Genomic DNA, 19,246 nt, shown 5'->3' on the forward strand with positions numbered 1-19,246 from the left:
AAATAAATGGGCTGTCAATGGTGGAACTAAACCCAGACTAGAATTATTTAAACACTTAACCTGATCTTGAAAAAAAATTAGCCAGAAAAAATAGACTAACGAAGAACAGTAAAAAGAAGAAACTTACATATATTTGTCGCCTATCCTACGTATACACACAGTGACAGTAAAGAATAATAGGAGAAAACTCTTTCAAACACAACCTTTTATCATAGCTAACGTCACTAATTTATTTTAAAAAATGTTTAAAAAAGGGATGGGAAACATTTGAATTTTTTTCCTCAAATATTAGTATATAAATATAAATGTAGAATATGGCAGGCTATAGTTTCTATTTATATATATGTGCAACCTTTATTTTACTTTTGATAATATAATTCTTGTGTTTATTGGAAAGCTAGCTTACAAGCTATAAACGAACCAGCAAATAAAGCTTGGAACTAAGACCAGATAATTGTTCATGAATGCATGTGGTCATAACTATATGTAACAGACTAAACAGTACACAAAATTCAAACTACGCTCTTCATTCTCCATCCATTTGGTACAAATTCACGTCACAATGCACATATCCGTTAATAGGGAAGAAAAACCTTCCCATTTGTCCAAGTGTGACTCTGAGAGATATCTATCTAAATTTCTATTGGTTAGAAACTTTTGAAAGGCTTGATCTCGTATCACTTACCTTTTTGGATTCTTTTATCCCAAAGAGATTATATATCTAAAGAAATATCACAAATGCCTCTTGTTTCCAATAAGAAGTTGCCATTTAAGATTTTGGATAAGCTATATCAGCGAAATGAACTATAAAATGGAACACGGTAAATATACTAAGTACTGCAAGGTAGGGACCAATGCACAGTTACTCCATTGCTAACATGCACAAGCTAGCTATACGTGTGGATGAGAATGCTTGTGCAGTTGTACCAAAGTGGCGTGGCCCTAGAATCAAACTTTCCAAGTAAACAACCGTAAAGTGTAACAAACTTACTTAACATTACAGGAACATAAACTTGGTATTTCATCATGTTGTTTTAGATTTATCTTCTCTTAAAAAAGAAAAACTAGATCAAACAAAATCTAGAAATTAAATGTTTTTAACAGGTAATTTGAGAAAAATGTACTTCAAAATAATTAGTTTTACCAGTTTATGTCTTCTTTTTCTCTTTTTTATCTTTATTCTATGTTTCAAATTCTAATAATACATCATTTAAATATTTTTAATTTAAAAGTGCTTACTAAATTTTAAAAAAATCATATTTATCAAATAACTTCTACTTTAAATTTAAACTTCATTATTTTTAACTTAAAAATAACTTTTAAATTAAAAAAATGAAAACAAACACTACCTAAACCCTAAACACTATCTATCTAAGTCACATTACTTAATGATTCTTAATTTATGTTCTTTGTAAACTTTCATTTCTTCCTCCTTTTGGCTATACATGTTCATTTCTGTGTACTTTACTATATTATTAGTAAAAGCCTTTTATATAGGTATATCAAATCAAATAATTAATATAATATATAATTCTCTTAATTTCATTTCTTCATATAAATGTATTTCAAAAGTATTTCTTCTAGAATAAACTAAAGCTATTACAGATGAAAAATTCTTAAAAAATTATTTGACCTTCATATATGGGTCCTTTTCTAATTAATAATTAACTATATAGGTGCATTCTAAATGCTCCTATATTATCTGCTTTCTCCTCTTCTTTCCTTTTTTCCTAGTCGCTCACGAAAATCTCCTATAATCCTCTGCAGTTTTCGAAATCAATAACCGACTCCTAGAACCTGTCCATGTCTAACTTAATAAATCGTGAGGGTGTGATTGTGATTACTTTGAATCTTTAATTTTTGACATTAAAACAAGACCAAACAAAAACCTTCAGGTTACGTGAGACTCCAACCTACCCAAGTTATGTATTAGTTTTTCCTGGTCCAGAAGAAAAGAGCCATGCATTAGTTTATTACAACTAACTATATTTCAATTTCATGTAAGTGTGCCCCCTCATTAAAATCGACCTGTGTAACCATCAACCTCTAGTTCGCTCTTTTCACCATTTGTCTCTCTGTCTTTATCTTCCCTCCCCCATTGCCAATATTTGTTGCAATACAACATCTCTCCGTTGCAATCACTCATTTCAAATTTTGTGGTTCTCATTTGCCCTAGTACAACATTAGATGTGGACCCAAAAATATCTCACATTGAAAGCATATCAGTCACACAATTCAATCAATTTTTTCCACATCACCTCCTAAATTGAATAACATGAGAAAAAAATAGCTAAGTGCACATACATATCTACTGGAATCCCATAGTCCTACGTGGAAGACCCACATTGGCCACAAAACCATACGAAGAATCTAACCCATTTAGTGGATTATGGGGGTGCCAAGTGTACCAAACAAAATCTCAAACCCCCAATGAGATTGTAGCAATAGATAGCCCAAGATAAGAACCCAACCACTTCAACCCCATATAAATAAACCCGGACACAACTTCACCAAGTCACTCACCACTTCAAAACACTCATAACACAAAGCACAAAGCAAAGCTCATCCTTGAGTTAAAAAATGGCAGCAGCTTCTTCCATGGCTCTCTCATCCCCATCCTTGGCTGGCAAGGCCGTGAAGCTGGGCCCATCAGCCCCAGAAGTGGGAAGGGTGAGCATGAGGAAGACCGTCACCAAGCAGGTCTCCTCAGGAAGCCCATGGTACGGCCCAGACCGAGTCAAGTACTTGGGCCCATTCTCTGGCGAGCCCCCGTCCTACCTAACCGGTGAGTTCCCAGGCGACTACGGCTGGGACACTGCTGGGCTTTCCGCAGACCCAGAAACCTTCGCCAAGAACCGTGAACTCGAAGTGATCCACTCCAGGTGGGCCATGCTCGGAGCCTTGGGCTGCGTCTTCCCGGAGTTGCTGTCCCGCAACGGGGTGAAGTTCGGAGAAGCCGTGTGGTTCAAGGCCGGGTCCCAGATCTTCAGCGAGGGTGGGCTCGACTACTTGGGCAACCCAAGCCTGATCCACGCCCAGAGCATCCTCGCCATCTGGGCCACACAAGTTATCCTAATGGGTGCCGTTGAAGGTTACCGTATTGCTGGTGGCCCCCTCGGTGAGGTCACTGACCCAATCTACCCAGGTGGCAGCTTCGACCCATTGGGCCTTGCTGATGACCCAGAGGCTTTTGCTGAGCTTAAGGTGAAGGAACTCAAGAACGGACGATTGGCCATGTTCTCTATGTTTGGCTTCTTTGTTCAGGCCATTGTCACCGGAAAGGGTCCATTGGAGAACCTCGCCGATCACCTTGCTGACCCTGTCAACAACAACGCCTGGGCCTATGCCACCAACTTCGTCCCCGGAAAGTGAGCGTCAAAGAACGAAATGACTTTTGAGAGTTTTTAGATTTGTGTTTGGTGAAGTACTTCAGATAATGTGAATTATCTTGTGTATCCGAATCCAACTTAATGTTACTTGCTTTTTACAAAACTCAAGTGTCAATTTGTTCTCTCATTTTATACTTCTAAGCTTTTGACGCCACATTGAATTTGAACTCTAATTGAACTAAAAAATGTTTCCCTTCTCTCATACTAATACTAATACTAAGCAGGGCCACTAATAATCACACAAAAGGAAAGAAACAATATGACAACAAAATTCGACCATTATTATCACTGTCATCGAATTCCAATTTCTTCTCCTCACTAAAACAGGTATGTATATGTAATTGTAATTTCAACATCGTCACATGTTCTTAATGGAGTCTGAATTTTGAAGTTTGATGCTTGCTCCTGTTAAAAGGATGTTAAAATTAGACCAAACTTTATTACCAGCAATAGAATCTCATATACGAGAAAGTACTTTGGGTTCTCCCATCTTCCTTCACTCCAGTGGTAGCCAGAATTGTCCCTCCCAGGATAGCAGTGAACCATCTCAATATTTCCCAAGAATTTCCAAACCATCACGACCCTTCTCAAACAGATCACATCACTACATGTAACTGAGGCAACACCCCATTTTCTTATTACTCTTTAGCTTTGTTGTTTTATTTTATGATATTCATCTTTCTAATTGTTATATGCAAATGCAATCAGTTTGTTGAAATTGCATAATGTGGTCTACAAATAGCCGAACAATGACAAGTTCTATTAGTGAATCTTAATCTGAAAGTAGAACTTGTTTAGAAAAGTATTTAAATTTTTTATTTTAAGTTTCAGATTATATTTAATTGGAATTTATTATTGAGCATGAAACTTTAGAGCCTTTACGACTGACGGAAAACTTGGAAGTTTCTTTAATACTCCTGGGAGAGAGCAAATTCCATTGATTACTGAAAATGAGAAAAGAGTAGGAGATAGAACAAGGGTTAGATGAGTAAAACACTTAAATGCCTACTTTAGGTTGAGGGAGGATGGCATCAGTGGATTATGGATAGTGTAACTCTTTGCTTATAGTTTTGTTATTTTGCCTTATTTCTTATAAGATGATGATTGCATAGTGCTGTACTTTGTAATTTCCCTGGTTTCCACCGTGCAGTTTTTACAAACAGTTTTTATTAATCCAAGAGTGGGGAGGGGGAGTGAAAAAGAAGAAAGAAAAAATGCAACAATGGACAATCAATTTTATATTAAATGGCTGTGAAGGAAAGCTGATAATTCCGTACATTTATTGGAAAACTAGCATGGATATTGGATACAATAAGGCTTTGCTGTTGTTAAAGACAATAGTAATGAGGCAATTGGGAAGCATTTGATATTTCTTCTTTAGAAAAAGCAGCTCCAAGGAGTGATCGGTTGTGTTTACCAATTATCAAGACAGTGTTGTTTGAAGCTTCACAAGGGAAGATAACACCTCATTCATATTTGGTCGATGTTCAGGATCTGGGAGGGTGCAGCACAATGATAACTTAATGAGCTCTGGCAACACTTCGTCATGGTCAACATCCCAGGTAAACAAAGGGTCTACAATATTGGCAAGTTGTTTTATTCCATTTTTAAGGGCTTTTGTCACTACTTCACGCAAAGTGATTGGCAAACCATCCTCTTTTTAGAGTCCTGTCGGCCTTCTTTTTGTTAGAAACTCCATTACTATGACACCGAAGCTGAACACATCTGCTTTAGTGGTTACTTTCCTCATGTAGGCAAATTCTGAAAATTACACAGCATAAATATCTTGTTTAGAGAGTGAAACTTATAAAAACTTTCGGGTATACAATGTTAATAAGATAAGAGGATTCGAAACAAAGTGACAAAATAAGAAGTTGTGTAATTGTGCCAGTCTTGGTCATGCTACCTTCTCTGAATAGAACGATAAAATATGGGATCATCATATGCATTGAACAAAAGCAGCAAATAGTCACAAAAACATGTTACTCTTAAAATGGTACTTTGTCAGATTAAGGTAACAAGAACTAAAGTATTCATATAGTTTGTAAGTTCGCCAAGAACATAATTCTGGTGAAAATATATTATACATTGAAGATAAGAGATTAGCAAAGTAGAAAAGGCTTGTACCTGGTGCCATATAGCCCAATGTGCCTTGCAAAGCTGCAGATGAGGAAAGGGTACTACCATCCTGCAGATGAAGGCCAAGTATTCGAGCTGTCCCAAAGTCACTGACATGAGCTTCCCAATCTCTATCTAGAAGGATGTTAGAAGGCTTTAACTCACAGTGTACAATGGGAAAATCATAACCAGAGTGCAGATAATCCAATGCACTAGCAATAGAAATGAAAACTCGGACTCTTTCAGATAATGTCCACCTAGAGATCACAGACTCATCTTTCCCTTTGTCATGTATTATGCCATCCAAATTCCCATTCTCCATGTACTCTAGAACCAAAGCCTTCATTTTCCCACTCTCCCAGGCATATCCAAGTACCTTAACCAAATTCCTATGTCTCATCTGGCACAAGATTTTGGCTTCCCTCTTGAAGATCTTGTCAGTATTTACAGAGAACTGTTGCAAATTCAATCTTTTTATGGCAACAAACTGGTCATCTTCCATTTGACCCTTGTAAACTGTGCTCAAACTACTAGCACCAATGATGCTGTCATAGCTGAAAAAACCAGTTGCATTTTCCAAGTCCTTTGGATTGAACCTTTTAAGTGGCAATGCTGAACTGTATTCTGGTCCATGATTCGCACTAATATCCCTTTCTTTAGAATTGCAGAGTTTCATACCTCTATTGAGAATTAGAATCACCAAGACTAATAATAGTAGTATAGCAAGTGATCCAAGTGAAGCAATAATAGATATGCTCTTCTAAGTGAAGCAATAATAGACATGCTCTTCTTGAAGTTAAATCAAGAACCTGAAGGCCAGGAATGTTTCCAAGGAAAGGTGAAATCTCCCCTTGGAGCTGAAGACTAACAAAGGAAATTGAAATGACATGATTTGAAGATGGATCACATGCAATGCCAGACCAGTTGCAGTGGTGGTGAGTGTCAAGCCAATCTGCAAGAGCCCCATTTGGGTCAGCAGTAATGGAGTTCTTGAAAGCTTTCAATGCTTGAATTTCAACATCCAAGCTTGTTTCAGCATGGGAACTATGGATACAATGGAAAGGACTATTACTATAGTCAAATTAATCTTTAGGGACAACATCACTTTTGGAATTTGGTAGAATATTCAATTGCAGTTTGCTGATACAAAATCTGGTGTGAGTGAAGCCTTTCTTATAGAACTAATGTTCATTCATCCACTAATAATTTCAAAGGCCTGGCCCCTCTATTTGTGACAAAGTGCATTGAATGACTTGCAGGCAAGTCAAATCATTAGCAGTGATTAATGTTACTTAGGAAGAAAACCGTGATTGTTTGGACAAGGACTGAATGTCTTAAATTTGACTTGTGAGGTCATCCCAGTATAACGAAACTGTTTGTATCTTCTTCTGATTTAGACTATAACACGGCACGCCAAATTTGAATACTATCCACTAAGGCAAAGGTTGAGGAGAGAGAGAGAACACATGGTAGATATAATATGGCCATCCATAGCTCAAAAGCTAGAAACGAACAAATAAATAAGTTGTTTTTAAAACCTAGCACTCGGAGATACCAGTTTATATTGTCATAAAAGAATTTAATTAAAATTGTTTATATTTTCATCTAATCATAGATTGTCATGCATGGTATCAACGAGAGGGTCTGGATCATCTGGTGTGGGATTGCAATAACTTCAAAGTCCATTGCATTATTAAAATTAATGCATGCATTGGAGGTATTGTTTGCTTGAAGACAAACAAAAGTGACTTTAAATTTATTAGAAGTGCAAAGATCTTTACATATCAAAATTAAACTCAAATAAAATATAATCACGTACATGCTTTTCACACATTGCAACTTGCATTTGGATCAATTCGTTGATTTTACTAGACTTTGGTTGAATTGTTGTAGCTACCAGTACTGGACGTCGAGTTTTGTCTTTTTATAGTGCCTAGCAGACAGCAGTTTAGCATTGGCAACTAAGAATTTGAAAATATAGAAGCACTGAAGGAGTCGGTCATAAGAAACAAAAGTGAGCATGCATGAATATCCGCAAACGCGGTTTGCTGCAAGTTGTGTGATGAAGACAAGAAACAAGTTTGTTATAGATAGATAATGCGGCATATATAATTAATGCCATGCAATGCAATGCAAGTAGCGCAAAATAACGGCCAAAAAGATTTCAAGTGCGGATTTGCCTTACTATATATATATGATTCAGGGGATATTCATATACTTAAACTGTTAAGTACAGTTATACGTGCTTGGGAAAAGCCTTCACATCTACTCCAATTAAATTCTAGGCTGTTAATCAATAATTATAATCCTACTTTGTATTCTGTTCTTGACATCGCTCAAGCCTGGTTAGTCTATATATTCTTTACTTCAGCATAAAGACGAAGCTGAACATATTCTTAAGTAGCCAGACTGAGTTCACAATTAATATTCATAGCAATATCTTAACAGTGATAGAGGCGAAAATAATTCCTTGTGGGATACGTTAGTAGTTAGTTGGATTGAAGCTTGTTCTAAGACTCAACATATATTGCTGCTGTTCTGAACATGATTGCTTGCTCTAGGAAAATGTATAAAATTTATAGTCAATCAAACAATCACATAGGATTATAGGGGTGACAAATCGGGTTGAACCCTTCGGATCAACCTATGTTTTGCCTCTTTTTTTTGGTAGGATGGATTGAGATTTTCAACCCTTCAACATGCTACAATATGTCTTGTTTTGACCCACCAAAAAATGGATTGAAGGAAAAATATGATGGACTAACTCGTTGACTAAGTTTTTTATATAAAAAATAATATTTATTTTGATATTTTATACATATTTATTAATTTTTAATTTATTTTTTTTCTAAATAAATTATTCAAAATTTTAGATATCATTTAATTTTTTTAGAAAGTATTTATTATTTAATATTTATAAAAGATAAAATATATATATTCTTATTATTATCAATTTTTAGAGGAACAAACTTTAAACCACTGTCCTTGCACAATAATTTATTTAGCGTAAAATCTCGTGTTTGATGTGTGTCGTGTGTAAAAATTTTTTTGAGTCAATGACAGTTAGACATTCATAATACTATGAGTGAGATTAAGATTAATCTTCCAACTAATAGGTTGGAAAATAATAATAGAAGGAAAAAAAATCATGAAACAAACTTTAAACCACTTGAAGTGGGTGAAATATTAATATGCAATCACTATTTGACTTAATTAAAATTAGGGTTCCTAATCAATTGTTTGGTCTTGAATATTTAAAGTAATTATATATAAAACTAAAGATAAATGTTACCTTAATTATATTTAATGATAATTATAATAATTACTTTAATTATGTCTCTAAAATAATCTAATTAACTTAATTTAAAATAATTTTAATTACATTATATACTAATCCTAATTATATAACTAATTCAAATTAAAATATACATTAGTGATAATTAATTTAATTAATATAATTATGTATTTATAAATAAAAAATTGTGTTGCATTACGGCAAAAAAATTGAATGTGATGTTAACTAGTGGTATTTGCTTAGGTAAAAAAAACCTCTTCATATATCTTTGCACGGTTGGTTAATTAGACGTAAACTCAACTCTTCACGATTGTATGATTTTCCTTCTTCTGAGTACGTATTAGGATATTTTTTTAATGGAGAATATTTTTATTTATCAGAAAGAAAAAAAGAAAAAAATATGAAGATAGTGAAAATCAAAATAATTTCGCTTGGTGGTTGATCGCGGACAACAATTTGATAGTAAGCAAAATCATGAATAATTAATCTAAATTTTTTTTATAGAAATTGTATTTAGCTGTAATATTTTCTCTTCCAAGTATATAGGCAGAAAAAAACATGCATTCATATGTTCCTATCGTACGCCAAATGATTTGGATTAAAAATTACTTGATTTGAAATAAAAATCAGAATTTGCATGTTATGCTGGTACAAAATTGTTTACCACTCAACAAGCTCAAGAAAATAGTTCACGATTGCAAAGGAGATAAAAACATAAGTGTTATATATATATATATATAAAGAAAACAAAAAGAGAGACAAAATTGAATAACACTATCTTCCCAATCAAATTTGTATTTTGTCTAAAAAATCAATAAATTTAATCAATTAGAGAGTGTTTGACTGAGTGTATTAGAGGATGTGTCCTTAACATTTCTCTTAAAAATGTATTTTTTTTTATAGGTTTACTTATTTTTTTATTTTTATGCTAGCTATTTGCATATACTACTCTCTTGTTACATTTCAACTGTTAACGCTGAGTTTTCTAATTGATGTGTCAATAATTGTTTTAAAACTGATAGGTGACAATTATTCTCTGATAATATCTTTTTTTTTTGTTTTTTAGATATATTTGTAAAAAAAAGGAAGTATAACATAAAATTTTATTTTATTACCAGAGTAAAAAGTGTAGAAGAGCTTTAGAGATATTTTTCTTTTTAAAGGATATGATTTATATGCGTATAAGAGGTTCTGAGATATTTTATCCGTGAAATATATAGTAAAAAAGAAGTGTAACACAAAATTTAAATATTGATAAAATGTTATCCTTAAAATAGGAAATTTTATTCATGGTATAGAAAGTGTAACACAAAATTTAAATATGGATAAAATCCTATCTTTAAAACAGGAAATACATCCTAAAATAACATAAACAAATTTATAATGTTTGACATCTAAAATAATATCCTAAATATTTGAAACAAATAACAAAATTTTAAAAGATAAATAAATTATTTCTTTCTAAACTAAATAAATATATAAATATGAGACATATTTGAAACTATGTAGACCTCTATATATACCCTGCCCATTCACTCCATATTACAGCACCTATATTTTTCTCAAAGGGAAGCACCATTTAACATTTTACAAAATTTCAAGCAATGGCCAAATCAGCTGGGTCACTTGTTGTCTTTCTCTCTATTTTCATTTTGCTCCTCTTTTGCAACTTGGGTAATTTATTTTTGGGTTGCACTTTTAATGTTCTCTTCCATGTGAATTATCTTTTTTATAATGTCCATAATTTTCATAGAATTTATCTTTATAATATGTATGTTAACATGACTTTTTTTTTATATTTCTTTTGAACTAAATTCTAATACCCACAATGTATAGAATTGCATAAACTTTAATTTATTTTTTGACCCTTTCTAATGTGTTATTATTATTTGGTTGAATTGTTTAGGAGGACATTTGAAGTTTGCTAATGGAATGGCTAAAATTTATCACCTTAATTACGTATCTTAATTTTCATGTATAAAAATTCATGAAAGCTCATAGTTTTGTTTTTTTTTTTTTTTTTTAATTTGGTGATGGAATATAGGTAGGCCAACAAATTTGGAACGTAGCAAAACCTTCAACAAGTGATGTTGTACTCAATGAAATCATTGAATATAGTTGCAGTTCCTTGGGTGATTGCAAAATGATCCAACAAGGTGGATCCTGCTTCAACCCTAACACTCTGATCAACTTTGCCTCTGTTGTCATGAATCAATACTATGCAACTAATGGCAGCAACATTTGAAACTGTTACTTCTCTGGTTATGGTCTCATTGTTGTCACCAATCCAAGTAAGCTAGCCGATTATGTTATATTATTATATTATAATTATTTTTCGTTAATAAAATTGGTAGAAATATAACATGTGATTTATTTTCAGAGATTATTAAAAAAGTTTTTATTTTAGTTTTTTTGGGATTCTGAGCTAGTTTTTTTTTCTTTTTCTTTTATTTGCAGGTTAAGATAACTGCAGCTATGTTTAGCGGGGATAAACCGGAAAAAGATGTATTATTTAGAGATATATTTACTAGTTAACTCTATAGGTATGTTTGATTTCCAAAGTTAATTCTTTATTAGGTGATGTAAGGAATAAGAAGTTTATTATTCGCTATTATGATCTTTTTTATATTTCATGAAGATTAGTACTTTGTTATTTCATTACCAGATTACTTTAATGGTTATATTGTTGTCTCTTTATAGTCTCACACACATCATATATATATATATATCGATGAAACATCATTAAATCTAGGCAATTAGTCCACTGTCTCAAGGATTAAAAAATCAAAATATTAATTTATAGTCAATCACACACATATATAATTCTATAAGATCAGAAATAATATAACTTTACAAGTGAGGATGAGTTTTTTTTTTTAAAAAAAAAAGAAGAAAAGAGGATGAGCTACTTTTATTCTAGTATAATAATAGTTCTTATTTCTTTCCATCATAAGTCATAGATTACTTTTACCTTTCATCACCATCAAGCACACTTATAAATTGAGTTTTGATCCAATAAACATATATGAAAGTACATATATATAGGGTGATTAATATACCATAATTAATAATATAAGGGTTAATTAGGTATTTATTCCCCAACTTTATTAAATTTTCATTTGTAGTCTCTCAATCTTTTTTTTATAATTATTAGTTTTCTGTTAATTTTCCGTCAAATAATTTTTGTCTCTAATTTTTCTTGTTTGTCGTTTATTTTCCGACAAATACTGCCAAGTCCCATCTAGTATCTAGTACTATACTGCACCGCACTGTTTCGTCGTTGACAAAATAAAAAGGAAAGAAACAAATGGACAACAAAATTCGACCTTTATCAGTGTCATTGCATTCCAATTTCTTCTCCTCACTAAAACAGGTACGTGTATGTTGTAATTTTAATTTCAGCATCGTAAAATGCTCTTAATGGATTCTGAATTCTGAGGTTTGATGCTCGTTCAGGTTGAAAAGAGGTTAAAATTAGACCAAACTTTACAACCAGCAATAGAATCTCAGATACATGAAAGCATTTTGGGTTCTCCCATCTTCCTTCAATCTAGTGGTAGCCAGAATTGTCCCTCACAAGATAGCAGTGAACCTCCTCAAGCATTCCTCTCAGTTTCCTAAGAATTTCCAACAATCCATCAAGACCCTTCTCATTTTTAAACAGATCATGTCACTCCAGCCAATGAAGCTGAAGATAATGATGATGACATTGAACAGTTAATGCAGCTCATGGGATTATAAGAGGTACAAGAACCAAGGGATGATGGTGATTCATGCCACTGTGAAGATGGGTTTTATGTAAAAATTGTTGGTTTGTAAGGGCCAAAGTGTAGGAAGGAGGTGCTGAGGTTAGATGGGTGGATCAACCACTTTATGAATGGTGGTGGTGGGGAGGAGAAGCAAGAACCCTTGAGATTGGCACACCTGCTTTTAGGGAAAGCTGCTTTTAATTCTGATGGTGCTTTTGGAGAATTGGACTTCCCTTCAGGCATTCAAGAATTTCTTCATACTGATCCTCCCTGTAATTAAGGCAACCCCCCACTTTCTTATTATTACTGTTTTAGCTTTGTTGTTTTATTTTATTACATTCTTCTTTCTAAATGTTATATCCAAATGCAACTATATAGAAACTTTAGAGCCTTTATGACTTATAGAAAAGTTGGGAGATTCTTTCATCATTGCCCTAGGAATCTTGAGCAATTAATGTTACATTGCATTGTTGTGAAGGAAGGCTGATAATTTCCATACATTTATTAAAAATTCAAGTCCCCTGCTAATTTGTTATCTATTACTAAAAGATTGTGTGCATTTCATCATAATTGGAAAACTAACATGGACACGATAAGACTTTGTTGTTGTTAAAGGCAACAATAATGTGGCAATTGGGAATCATTTTGATTTTTCTTCTTAACAAAGAGCAGCTCCAAGGATTGATTGGTGGTGTTTATCATTTAACAAGACAGTGTTGTTTGAAGCTTCACAAGGGCAGATAACACCTCATTTGTATTGGGTCGATGTTCAGGATCAGGGAGGGTGCAGCACAGGGATAGCTTAAAGAGCTCTGCCAACACTTCATCATGATTTTTTGTAACATTCCAGGTCAACAAAGGGTCCACGATATCAACAAGTTGTTCTATTCCATTTGCAAGGGCTTTTGTCACCACTTCATGCAAAGTGATTGGCAAACCATCCTCTTCTGAGAGTCCTGTCGGCCTTCTTTTTGTTAGAAACTCCATTACTATGATACCAAAGCTGAACACATCCGCTTCAGTTGTTACTTTCCTCATGTAGGCAAATTCTGAGAATTACACAGCAGAAATACCTTGTTTAGAGCGTGAAATTTATAAAAAGACTTTGGGTGTACAAAGTTAATAAGCTAAGAGGATTGGAAACAAAGTTATATTTAATATTATTTTCTTTAAAAAAACCATGGGTATGTAAAGGGGTAGTGTTCTCCATGCTACTGTAAATCTAATAGCAAATGTTTCTGCCTATCATTACTCACAAATCAATTAGCTAAAGTCACCAGTAGCAAAAACTGATGGAAGCTCTGCACGCTAATCTCATGTTGAAATGATAGTCAGTATATTTGATATGCTGATTATGGTAATGCAGTCACAATAGTTCTACTTCATTTTTTTGCTACAATCAATTAATACTGATCCACTGTGAATTGTAATCACTGCTTTAACTAATATAGCATCTGAGAGGAGGGGGGATAGTTGTAACATGGACTATTTATAAGTCAATGTTTTCATGCAACAAATTATGCAAGTCTTGGTGATGCTACCTTCTTTGAAAAGAACAATCAAATTTGGGTTCGTATGCATTGAATAAAAACAGAAAATAGACACTAACACACGTTGAAGACTTGAGCTCTTCTTTATGTTAGTTTAGCTTATTAGAACCATTTAAGGTGTGGGATTTACCCACCATACAAATCCAACAAGAACTAAAATGTTCATTTGAATTGTAAGTCTGTCATGAACATAACTGAGATGAAAATATATTATACATTAAAGATGAGAGATTAGCAAAATAGGAAAGGGTTATACCTGGTGCCATATAGCCAACTGTGCCTTGCAAAGCTGCTGATGAGGAAAGGGTACTACCAGCCTGCTCATGAAGACCAAGTATTCGTGCTGTCCCAAAGTCACTGACATGAGCTTCCCACTCTCTGTCTAAAAGAATGTTAGAAGGCTTTAAATCACAGTGCACAATGGGAAAATCATAACCAGAGTGCAAATAATCCAATGCACTAGCAATAGAAATGAAAACTCGGACTCTTTCAGATAATGTCCACCTAGAGGTCACAGACTGATCTACCCCTTTGCCGTGTATGATGCTATCCAAATTCCCATTCTCCATGTACTCTAGAACCAAAGCCTTCATTTTCCCACTCTCCCAGGCATATCCAAGTACCTTGACCAAATTCCTATGTCTCATCTGGCTCAAGGTGTTGGCTTCTCTCTTGAAGATCTTGTCAGTATTTGCAGAGAATTGTTGCAGATTCAATCTTTTTATGGCTACAACCTGGCCATCTTCCATTTGACCTTTGTAAACTGTGCTCAAACTGCTAGAACCAATGATGCTGTCTGCACTGAAAAAACCAGTGGCAATCTCCAACTCCTTTGGATTGAACCTTTTAAGTGGCAATGCTGAACTGTATTCTGGTCCATGATTCGCACTAATATCCCTTTCTTTAGAATTGCAGAGTTTGATACCTCTATTGAGAATTAGAATCACCAACACTAGTAATAGCAGTATAGCAAGTGATCCAAGTGAAGCAATAATAGATATGCTCTTCTTGGATAGTGAATGTTTTGTTTCTCTGCATTGTGATAGGAACTTAGCTCCACAAAGATCCTGGTTTCCTACCATACTAGATGCATTGATGTGTGCAAAAATTCCGGAATTGGGTACAGGACCTTCAAGTTGATTGAAGGAAAGGTTGAGATGCACCAAGTTGGAAAGGTTGGAAAAGCGCTCAGGAATAGTTCCCTTCAAGTCATTCTGAGAAAGATCTAGGGAACTAAGATGATCAAGTTCTGCTAATATTTCAGGGATTTCACCTTCTAGATGATTACTTGAGAGGTTTAAGTTTTCAAGCAAGTCCATGTGACTAAAAGCTTCTGCAGGAATAGGACCTGAAATATTGTTTCCTGAAAAATCAAGATTGAACAGATTTCTGCATCCAGCAAGTGTTTTGGGAATGAAACCTGAAAGATTATTGTTTGAAATATCAATAGCTTGTATCATTCCCAACATGCCCAACTCAGTTGGAACACTTCCAACCAAGTGGTTGTAAGAAAGGTTAAGATACATCTGCATGTCTTTGAAGTGTGCAATGACATCTCTGGGAATTGATCCTGTGAGCTGGTTGTGAGAGAGATCCAATGATAAAAGCTGATTAAGCTTCCCCATGCTTCTTGGAATGGACCCATCAAGTTTGTTGCCGTGAAGGTCTAAGAATGAAAGCATCTCAAGCTTTGAGAGAGAATCAGGTATTTGACCAACCAACTTGTTTTGATGCAGCATAAGTTCAGTTAGTTCTTTTAATTCAGAGAGCTTATCAGGTATTGGACCTTCTAATACATTTGCATATAGAGAGAGCCCCTGAAGGTGAGAAAGTTTGGACAGTTCTGGAGGAATTTGACCTGAAAACCTATTTTCTGAAAGGGATAAAGTGACGAGTTGATTCAAGTTTCCAATCTCTGGTGGAATTGGTCCTATGAAAGAATTTGCATTCAGCTGCAGGCGTATGAGTTTAGACAGGTTCTGGATACCTGATTTTATCAATCCACTGAAGTTGTTCATTGCCAAACTTAGAGTGCTAAGATTTGAGCAGTTATAGAGGTCATCTGGGATTTCCCCAGTCATTTTGTTGGATGTAAGAGACAGGAAAGTAAGATTAGGCGACCTTGAAAAACCCTCAGGAATTTTCCCAGTTAAAGCATTAAAAGACAAACTTACATTTACAAGACTAGTAATATTGGTAATGCTAGAGGGAATGGATCCATGAAAGTTGTTGGAGTTCAAAACAAGAAACTTCAAATTATGAAGCACACCCAAGTTTGGAGGAAGTTCACCTGAAAGGAGATTCTGGCTCATTGACAGATATGTCAAGTTTGTCAAGTTTGTTATTGATGAAGGGATCTTCCCAGTAAAAGCATTTGAATGCAGGGTTAGAACCTGTAAGGAACTCAGAGATCCAATCTCAGAAGATATTGTTCCCTCCAATATATTCTCTGAGAGTCCTAAATGTGTTAACGATTTCAACTGGAAAATGGAAGATGGAATGGTGGAATTCAAATTATTGTGATATAACCTCAGAGTCTCCAACCGAACTAAATTTCCTAGCTCAGGAGGAATACTTCCAATAAACTGATTTTCATAAAACTCAAGGTTTAAAAGCTTGCTACACTTAGCAATCTCGGAAGGGATTTTCCCACTCAAGGAATTTTGGAACAATAGAAGGTATTCTAAATTTGTCAGATTTCCAATCTCTCGAGGTATTACACCTGATAACTTGTTCTGGCTAAAATCAAGAGCTCGCAAAGCTCCTAACTGACCTATGGAAAGAGGTATAGACCCTACCAAGTTATTTCCATAACCTAAAATCTGTGTAGCATTAACTAGATTCCCAATGTTTGATGGGATTCTGCCAGTAAGGTTGTTGAAAGTAAAAGCAATTCCCAACAAAGAAGTGCAGTTGAATATGCTGTCAGGGAGGCTTCCATTCAAGAAATTGTTACCTAAATCCAAATACTGCAGGCTTTTAAGATTTCCTAATTCAGGAGGAATAGGACCTGAGAGAGAATTTTCAAAAAGAGATAGTGTAGAAAGATGAGTGCAAAAACTGAGCTGAGCAGGAATGTAGCCAGTGAATGAGTTTGAAGTTAAATCAAGAACCTGAAGGCCTGAAATGTTTCCAAGGAAAGGTGAAATCTCCCCTTGGAGCTGAAGACTAACCAGGGAAATTGAAATGACATGACTTGAAGATGGATCACATGCAATGCCAGACCAGTTGCAGTGGTGGTGACTGTCAACCCAATCTGCAAGAGCCCCACTTGGGTCACCAGTGATGGAGTTCTTGAAAGCTTTCAATGCTTGAATTTCAACATCCAAGCTTGTTTCAGCATGGGAAACTATGGATACAATGGAAAGGACTATGCCTATAGTCAAACTAATCTTTAGGGACAACATCAATGTGGAATATGGTAGAATATTCAATGGCAGTTTCCTGATACAAAAAAAATGGAGTGGAGTCTTTATAGGCAGTTAATGTTCATTCATACACCAATAATTTCATAAGGCATGGCCCCCCATTTGTGACAGAGTGAGTTCAATGACATGTAGGCAAGTCAAACATTAGCAGGGATTAATGTTACTTAGAACAAAAACCGTGATTGTTTGGACAATGACTTAATATCTTAAATTTGACTAGGAGGTCATCCCGGTATAACGAAACAGGTTGCATCTTCTACTGATTGAGACACTGCATAGAACAGCCATGTCAAACATAAATACATACGTATCGGCAAAGGTTTAAGAGAGAGAAAGAGTACACGAGGTATATATATATATAATAGGCTATCCATAGAGTTCCAAAACTAGAAATAAATAGAGTTAGTATGTGTTTGGATATGCGTCTGTTACGCACGTCTTCCCCTAAAATCACGTCAAATTGACTCATTTACGTGAAAGTTAGGATTTATAGATTCTGCAGAACATGGAAAGAGAATGTATACACGAATTGGATAATCGTAACCAAACAATCACTTAGATTATTCCAGCTTAAAGTAGGGTCTTATTCTAATCTTAAATATATAATTGCGTTAAATATTTAAATTGAAAATTTTATCGCTCACAGTGATTTTATTTTATATGAATAAAATTATTTCTGGTAAAAAAATACTTGTAATCTAAACAAAAGTAAACATATTTTTTTAATACCTAATATTAGGAAAAACTGGTTTAATAAAATGCAACAATTAAAAAAAAAATAAGACTTCAATTAAAATTCATTACATTATCACCTAATCATAGATTCTCAAATTGTTAGATTTTTGCAATAATTACTTTAAAAACTTATATTTAAAATGGTTTTTAATTACTTCAGTGTGAACATCTTTAATGTATTAATATATTAAGGAGTTGAGCGTGACTAGTAGAGCAAATGATGTGTATTACAAAAGCTGCTAGCAGAGTCGGCCATGAGAAGCAAAAAGTGAGAATGCATATCGGTAAACGCGGTTTGCAACAAGTTGTGTGATGAAGCCAAACAAAGCAAGTTGCTAATAGATAATGGCAAATATTTTAAATGTGAAGTCGTGATATTGAATTCAGACGTGTGGACTGGGTTGAACCTATCACGATCCAGCAAATTAATCTCTCAAGTGGCAAATTTTATATATCATGTAATACCTTTATATATATATATATATATATATATAATGCTTTTAGGTTGGATGAGGATCCTCTAGAATCTAGAGTTGTGACTTGCGAGTGTGTGTTTGAGTTTACATCCAGACCCACATTAAAATACTAATTCTTAATTTGATTTTAGGTAAAATGTTTACCTTGCATTTAAAAAAAAGAGGGTTAATGTTTACAAATTTAATTTGATTTTACTTTGAGAAATTTAGTTGATACAGCTTTAGGTAATTTTTACGTTAAATTGAAATTTCTATATCAAGTTTTACTGTTAATCAATTTAATTCAAAATTCATTTTCAAAAACATTCGCTCAAACTCACAAAAATTGTCATGATAATGATGATATGCATGTTTTCATTTCCCCGGTAATTTTCTTTAACCAATCCCCCACAAATTTTACTATAAACTTGCTTTTTTAATATAAAAAATTAATACATAAATCTCATCATTTAAAAATTAATCTCATTCAAAATTAATATTACAAACCTTAACTCTCAAACTCACAA

At 34.1% G+C, this 19,246-nt stretch overlaps 3 protein-coding genes and 1 long non-coding RNA gene across 4 annotated transcripts; 2 read left to right on the forward strand and 2 right to left on the reverse strand.

Moving 5' to 3' along the window:
- Nucleotides 1-2,500: 2,500 nt before the first annotated feature.
- On the forward strand, nt 2,501-3,516 carry LOC114421468 (chlorophyll a-b binding protein 3, chloroplastic). Its single transcript, XM_028387395.1, has one exon. The coding sequence runs from the start codon at nt 2,581-2,583 to the stop codon at nt 3,370-3,372; it is 792 nt and encodes a 263-aa protein (XP_028243196.1). The 5' UTR covers nt 2,501-2,580; the 3' UTR covers nt 3,373-3,516.
- A 1,096-nt stretch (nt 3,517-4,612) lies between these two features.
- Nucleotides 4,613-7,409, reverse strand: LOC114421469 (LRR receptor-like serine/threonine-protein kinase FLS2). Its single transcript, XM_028387396.1, has 2 exons — nt 5,517-7,409; nt 4,613-5,150 (listed from the first exon to the last, which is right to left on the reverse strand). The coding sequence occupies exons 1-2, from the start codon at nt 6,181-6,183 to the stop codon at nt 5,050-5,052; spliced, it is 768 nt and encodes a 255-aa protein (XP_028243197.1). The 5' UTR covers nt 6,184-7,409; the 3' UTR covers nt 4,613-5,049.
- Nucleotides 7,410-12,010: 4,601 nt separating this feature from the next.
- Nucleotides 12,011-13,028, forward strand: LOC114421471. Its single transcript, XR_003668535.1, has 2 exons — nt 12,011-12,175; nt 12,259-13,028. It is a non-coding gene; the product is annotated as an uncharacterized LOC114421471 (long non-coding RNA).
- Nucleotides 13,022-17,827, reverse strand: LOC114421470 (LRR receptor-like serine/threonine-protein kinase FLS2). Its single transcript, XM_028387398.1, has 2 exons — nt 14,358-17,827; nt 13,022-13,600 (listed from the first exon to the last, which is right to left on the reverse strand). Exons 1-2 carry the CDS (start codon nt 17,506-17,508, stop codon nt 13,254-13,256), a joined length of 3,498 nt encoding a protein of 1,165 aa, XP_028243199.1. The 5' UTR covers nt 17,509-17,827; the 3' UTR covers nt 13,022-13,253.
- Between the last annotated feature and the right edge of the window lie 1,419 nt (nt 17,828-19,246).

The sequence above is a fragment of the Glycine soja genome, chromosome 8, assembly GCF_004193775.1.
Source record: "Glycine soja cultivar W05 chromosome 8, ASM419377v2, whole genome shotgun sequence".
NCBI lineage: Eukaryota > Viridiplantae > Streptophyta > Magnoliopsida > Fabales > Fabaceae > Glycine > Glycine soja.